The sequence below is a fragment of the Salvelinus sp. IW2-2015 genome, linkage group LG20 (assembly GCF_002910315.2).
Source record: "Salvelinus sp. IW2-2015 linkage group LG20, ASM291031v2, whole genome shotgun sequence".
Classification (NCBI taxonomy): domain Eukaryota; kingdom Metazoa; phylum Chordata; class Actinopteri; order Salmoniformes; family Salmonidae; genus Salvelinus; species Salvelinus sp. IW2-2015.
Window position 1 is genome coordinate 15379233 of NC_036860.1, and position 7403 is coordinate 15386635.

The window sequence follows — 7403 nt, forward strand, 5'->3', positions numbered from 1 at the left end:
TTAAACATGCACACTTTATATGACTACATAAGAAGAAATGTATAGTTACAGTAACCTCAATCTGGCCATGGATGGAATGATAGCAACGGTGACTATTTCGTTTTTAAGTGGAGATCTCTCAACAATCACTCACAATAGCACATTGTTAATAGTCAGCGACAAATAGAATAGCTGGGCTTTGTTAAAACTTTGGATGGGAGGGTAGCTGTAGCTAGATCAATTCTCCAGTAGGAGGTGCTGCCCAGTCTATTGTTTTTGTTTCTTCTGACAGTGGATATAACAGTGAAAATCTGACATTGTTTTAAAGTTACAAATTCAACATACGGTTTGTCTATGTTGAAATGTGGTTACCATGATGACATACTCCTGTGGTTGATAACCTCAAAACAATAGTTTTTCCATGTAGACTCCACGTCACAATACGTTGACAAATGACGCTGAAACAACGTTGATTCAACCAGCTTGTACCCAGTGGGATATTTATAAGTACAAAACTAAACTGATAACACTTGTATCTTATGTTCAGAACATTTGATTGTTCATTCATTGGTGTTTCACAGTTTCATTATCCTTATACAGTACATATGTTTTGGCTCTGTACTCCAGCACTTTGGATTTGAAATGATACAATGACTATGAGGTTAAAGTGCAGACTGTCAGCTTTAATTTGAGGGTATTTTGTTTCATTTATATTTTGTGCCCAATAGAAATAAATGGTAAAGAATGTATTCTGTCATTTTGGAGTCACTTGTATTGTAAATAAGAATAGAATATGTTTCTAAACACTTCTACATGAATGTCGATGCTACCATGATTACGGATAGTCCTGAATGAATAATGATGAGTGAGAAAGTTAGATGCACAAATATCATTACCCCCCCCCAAAAAACGAACCTCCCTTGTTATTTTAATGGTGAGAGGTTAGCATGTCTTGGGGGTATAATATTTGTGCGTCTGTAACTTTCTCACTTATCATTACTCACAATTCATTCAGCACTATCCGTAATAATAGCAGCATCCATAATAACGTAGAATTGTTTCGAAACATATTCTATTCTTACTTGTATTTACAATAAAAGTGACTCCAAAACGACGCAATGCATTATTTACCATTCATACCTATTCGGCACAAAATAATCTGAAACAACAAAAAACAAACAGCAAATGCATCCAACAAGTTTCTAGAGTCCCAAGCTTGATGTACACATTGCGTGCTAGGACTATGGGACCAAATACTAATCTCTTGACTACTTTAACACACAAGTGAATCTGTCCCAATACTTTTAGTCCCCTAAAGGGGGGACTATGTACAAAAAGTGCTGTAAATTCTAAATGGTTCACCCGATATGGATGAATACCCTCAAATTAAAGCTGATTGTCTGCACTTCATAGTCTCATATTCATTGTATCATTTCAAATCCAAAGTGCTGGAGTACAGAGTCAAAATAAATGTGTGTAACTGTGTGTATAGCTTTGGAGCTCACTGTATATTGTTATATACAACCCAGGTATTTCAGCAGTGCATTGTACACTTCACTATAATTCCAAATGGTAGCACAYAGTGACTCTTTCTACTTTGTCCTATTGAAGCACACTGGCTGATGGAATATGATGATGTAGTATTTACAGCCACATCCATATATATGATTTGGTTTTACCTTCCAACGTAAATTTATGTCAATTTMATACATTTATGGAGGGGAAAATATAGAAATGTAGTGTTCAGAAGTTATGAAACTATATACGTTACAGTAAGCAATCTTTTGGTTCAGTAGTTATGTTTGGAGCACTTCGATTAAGTGATAGTTCACTTCGATTAAGTGATAGTTCAAATCATTATCTAAAGGCAAGTGAACATTGCATTTTGAAAACCAGATACTTAGATTGAATGTGTCCAAATTGAAAGACCGATTTGGTGCGGTGAGCAAGTGACTTTGTGAAGGTCTTTGTTGTACTCAGTCAATCAAAAATGCCTCGTTGTGAAAATGACCCACATACTTGTGAAAATTGCACCAAAATGTWTAAAACAAAACTAACACACACCAATGTGTTCTCTTTTGTCTTTCCCCGACTTCAAATATCACTTGTGGAGCCTTATGACCCTCTATCTTATTCGCCCCACTAACCACAAACTCGTAACTGCACACATATGCTCTCCTCTGGATGTTCGTGTTCTAGTCAACGTTAGCCCACCACTGTTCTGACTGAGGTAGAGCCTACCCTGCAGCCTTCTTGCCTGGCGAGTTACCCAGCGCTGAAGGGATCTCTGAGTTATATGACTTGTGAAATATGAGTCATGAATTATAGATGATACTGTGAGTTATTAGGAGGTGTAGCTCGGGACGGATTGAGGTTTCTCACCGTGTTGGAGAGCTTCTGCATGGCAGCCCAGGCCTCTGGGGTCAGCTGCTCATCCATGTCCCTCTCCCACGTCATCTGTGGCGGCCACAAAGAAAAGACATTAATCATATGTTCAACAAACTAAACCCATATTCAATTAAAGGCAGTGTCCGGCCAGCTTGTTTCATGGGGTAACATTTACATTGTTGGCATATCGGCACTGCTGTGTGCTACAAGAGAGGTTAAATTAATGATTCAATTGATGATTGATGAATTGACTGATCGACTTTGCATTGTTGTCTAGTTGAGGTTATATTCCATGTTCTATAGAGTGATGTGAGGAAACCGGTCGCCACTGTTTTGGCTGTTCAACCCGCTTCAATCAATATGGACATCTGAACACACTTGAATAAGACAAAACAACAGTCTTTGTTGCACCCCTGTGAAAATGTTATCTCTCATCAATTAAACTTACTGCATTATGTTAAAAAGGCATTACAGTCAATTGATACCAGTATATTTTTGTAATTACAACCGCTTTACAATGAGTAAAAGGCAAGTGATGAGAGTTAGGGAGGGATTGAATTAGATGGGGGATTCCGCTCTTCACCCCCCCTACCCCTGCAAATCGCACAGAAATCTACACTGTTCATTCCATTGGCCACTTTCCTGTGTCCACACTCTCCCTGTTGCTGAGGCAACAGCCGCCATTTTACTTTTACCATGACCAACCAGCAGACATCAACAGATGGAATCCAGAACATCAAACTCACACAAAAAGACTCCATCTTATCTATCTCTAGCCCAACATAAGAAATACATTCAACCACCCCCCCCCCCACAATACCATACATGGCTGGCAGCTGTTACACTAACGCTCAGACTACAATCACATATTGATAGAGGATGAGGTGACTAAGTGCTTTGAGCACCTGGAAAAGGGCAGTGTACAATCTTAATGACTTCCTATGAGATTTCCGACCATTATTATACAAATAACGATATAAATATACAGTGCCTTCAGAAAGTATTCACACCCCTTGACATTTTGTGTGTGTTACAGTCTGAATTAAATTGATTCAATTGAGATGTTGTGTCACTGGCTTACAAAACAATAACCCATAATGTCAAAAGTGGAATTGTGTTTTTCGAAGTGTTTACAAATTAATAGTCAATAAGTATTTAAACTCGTTGTTATGTCAAGCCTAAATACTGCAAGTTCAGGACTACAAATGTGCTCTAAAAGTCACATAAAAAGTTGCATGTACTCACTCTGTGAAATAATAGTGTTTAACATGATTTGGAATGACCTCATCTTTGTACCCCACACATACAATTATCTGTAAGGTCCCTCAGTCGAGCAGTGAATTTCAAACACAGATTCAACCACAAAGACCAGGGAGGTTTTCCAATGCCTCGCAAAGAAGGGCACCTATTGGTAGATGGGTCAAAATAAAATAAAAAGAAAGCAGACATTGAATATTCCTTTGAGCATAGTGAAGTTATTAATTACACTTTGGATGGTGTATCAATACACCCAGTCACTAAAAAGATACAGGCATCCTTCCTAACTCAGTTGCCAGAGAGGAAGGAAACCGCTCAGGGATTTCACCATGAGGCCAATGGTGACTTTAATGACTTTAAAACAGTTACAGAGTTTAGTGGCTGTGATAGGAGAAAACTGAGGATGGATCAACAACATTGTAGTTACTCCACAATACTAACTTAAATGACAGAGTGAAAAACAGGAAGCATGTACGTAATAAAAATATTCCAAAACATGCATCCTGTTTGCAATAAGGCATTAAAGTAAAACTGCTAAAAATGTGTCAAAGAAATTAACTTTATGTCCTGAATACAAAGCGTTATGTTTGGGGAAAATCCAACAACACATCACTGAGTACCACTCTTCATATTTTCAAATATAGTGGTGGCTGCATTATGTTATGGGTATGCTTGTCATCGGCTAGAGATTTCTTGGGGATATAAATAAACGGAATAGAGCTAAATACAGGCAAAATCCTAGAGGATAACATGGTTCAGTCTGCTTTCCAACAGACACTGAGAGACAAATTAACCTCTCAGCAGGAGAATAACCTAAAACACAAGGTCAAATCTACACTGGAGCTGCTTACCAAGAAGACACAATGTTCCTGAGTGGCCGAGTTACAGTTTCGACTTAAATTGGCTTGAAAATATAGCAATTCTTGAAAATGTCTGTCTTTCCCAGAAAGACCCACAGCTGTAATCGTTGCCAAAGGTGATTCTAACATATACTGACTCAGGGGTATAAATACCTAATATAAATGAGATATTTCTGTATTTCATTTTCAATACATTTGCAAACATTTCTAAAAACATGTTTTCACTTTGTCATTATGGGATATTGTGTGTAGATGGGTGAGATTGAAAAAAATATTTATTCCATTCTGAATTCAGGCTGTAACACAACAAAATGTGGAATAAGGGGCATGAATATTTTCTGAAGGCACTGTAAATATTGAATACTATATATGCTGAATTTAAATCATATAAAGTCAGATGTAGATTAAAAACATACTCATTATCACATCTGGCAGATGTCCAAGTTCTTTTTTGGGCCTAGTTGTTCATATCAGACATATTTCAGTTTTCTTTGCAAAATTTTGTCKGTTTTAATTTCCCCTCAGAAAGAGAGACAAGTGATCCCTCCCTCCCAAGCTGGTGTGTATAATGTGACAGGAAAGAGGAGAAAACTCTCAGATTTGGTCACACACCAGAGAGTCAATCCCCCAAAACACACTTCAAATACCTTTGTCGTTCTCAGAGACGAATCCCAAATTCACCACTTTGAAGTGAGAAGCTCTGCCGAACATGAATAATTTAAAATGATATCAGGTACACCCACTAATGAGAAGGAATCTCTTTCGAAACCTCAAGAACTGTAGCTACAGTGCATAACAACAAATCAACAGTGAAGTACTGACCAGGGAGTTCAGTAGAAAAATATAAAAATAAACATTATTGCTGATGAAATATATTTAAAAAAAATCTTGGTTATTTTGTCAAATCAAAGCAATGCATCACTACTGATTCTCTGAAACGATCCCTTAGTGTCCTATAGAGAGAGGCCTACCTATTACCCTTGCCCAAGGATGTACATGTAGTGGTAAATAAGTTTGGATAAAGCTGAACACTGGTCAAAATGACAGAGAGTGAGTGACGTAAAAATMTACGCAAACAATAACGTAATAGGTACGATTTACCAAATTAAAAAACAGCAGGTAGAATCCAAAAAAGACAAAGGCAGATGCACTCACCTCCTGGGCTTGAGCTTTCTGCTTCATCTTCTCCTGGCTCCTGGTGATGTTCATGTCCATCCCAGCGGTGGTTCCTGGACTCAGGCCCAGGGAAGGGGCCGAGCCCACTGACCCGTCAGAGAGAACCGGGTCGGTGCTGGACAGGGAGTCTGTCCTTAGCAAGGAGTCCGAGGGAGACATAGAGGGGATAGGCAGCTTGATCTGAGAGATGTAAAGAGGGGATGGAGGAGAGTGATGGGTATAGGGAAAAGAGGAAAAGAGAGAAGGAAGAATGAGGGTATTAGGGGTATGGTGAGGGAAAAAGAAAGGGATAGTTGAAGTGAGGGGGATATAGGAAGAGAAAACGCAGAGAGAAAGAGTTAGTGGGGTAAGAGAGGAAATAACACAACTGATTATTTACAGTGCCTTCAGAAAGGATTCACACCCCTTGACTTTTTAAAATGTTGTTGTGTTACAGGCTGAACTTAAAATGGATTAAATTGAGATGTTGTGTCGCTGGCCTACAGACAATATCCCATAAAGTTAAAGTGGAATTGTGTTTTTGTACATATTTACATATTAATAAAAAATGAAAAGCTGAAATGTCTTGAGTCAATAAATATTCAACCCCTTTGTTAAGGCAAGCCTAAATTAGTTCAGGAGTAAAAATGTGCTTAACAAGTCACACAAGTCACATAATAAGTTGCATGGACACAACACGTCACTGAGTACCACTCTTCCTATTTTCAAGCATGGTGGTGGCTGCATCATGTTATGGGTATGTTTGTCATCGACAAGCACTTGGAGTTTTTTGAGGGATAAAAATAAACGGAATAGTGCTAAGCACAGAGGAAAACCTGGTTCGGTCTGCTTTCCAACAGACATTGGGAGACAAATTCACCTTTCAGCAGGACAATAACCTAAAACACAAGGCCAAATATTTCCTGGTTACTTACCAAAAAGACATTGAATGTTCCTGAGTGGCCTAGTTACAGTTGACTTAAATCGACGTGAAAATCTATGGCAAGACTTGGAAATGGCTGTCTAGCAATGATCAACAACCAATTTGACAGAGCTTGAAGAATAAAAAAAAATATATATATATATTGTACAATCCAGATGTGCAAAGCTCTTAGAGACTTTCCCCAAAAGACTCAGTTGTAATCTTTGCCAAATGTGGTTCTAACAGGTATTGACTCAGCGGTGTGAATAGTTATGTAAATTAGATGTGTCTGTATTTCCTTTTCAATACATTTGCTAAGATTTCTAAAAACATGTTTTCACTTTGTCATTATGGGGTATTGTGTGTAGAATTCAGGCTGTAACACACAAAATAAGGTGTAAGTCAAGGGGTATGAATACTTTCTGAAGGCACTGTAAGCTTTACGGAGTCCATACAACTCGCTATCTAAACATGATATCACTCTGCTCATGTCTCCCTTACCTTGATAGGCTTGAAAGGTTTCTGGTGCTGTGGATGCTCTTGATGAAGGTGTTGTAGGTGCTGCTGCTGTTGAGGTTGTATATTTTGCTGCTGTTGGAGGTGATGGTGTTGGTGCTGCTGTTGTTGAAAGTGCTGTTGTTGGTGGAACTGCTGCTGCTGTTGTTGTTGTTGTTGATATTGGAGGTCGGGTACTTTGTTCATTTCTTGGTGCATCTCTGTCATCCCTTCCTCCTTCCTGCCACGCCCCCTACCCCGCCCACGACCCCTGCGGGTCTCCCCGCCTACATTTCCCATCAGCCCCCTACAGTAGGGCATAGAGACAAAACTGTACATGCTCCCTG

At 38.8% G+C, this 7403-nt stretch overlaps 1 protein-coding gene across 1 annotated transcript in view; it reads right to left on the bottom strand.

Moving 5' to 3' along the window:
- Positions 1-7395, bottom strand: part of prr12b (proline rich 12b) — a 30730-nt gene extending 23335 nt beyond the window's left edge. Inside the window, exons 1-3 of the mRNA XM_070449717.1 lie at positions 7063-7395; positions 5640-5840; positions 2362-2436 (exon numbers count right to left, since the gene is read on the bottom strand). Coding sequence (XP_070305818.1) covers positions 2362-2436; positions 5640-5840; positions 7063-7395 — 609 coding nt within the window. The remainder of the gene's footprint in view (positions 1-2361; positions 2437-5639; positions 5841-7062) is intronic.
- Positions 7396-7403: the final 8 nt, after the last annotated feature.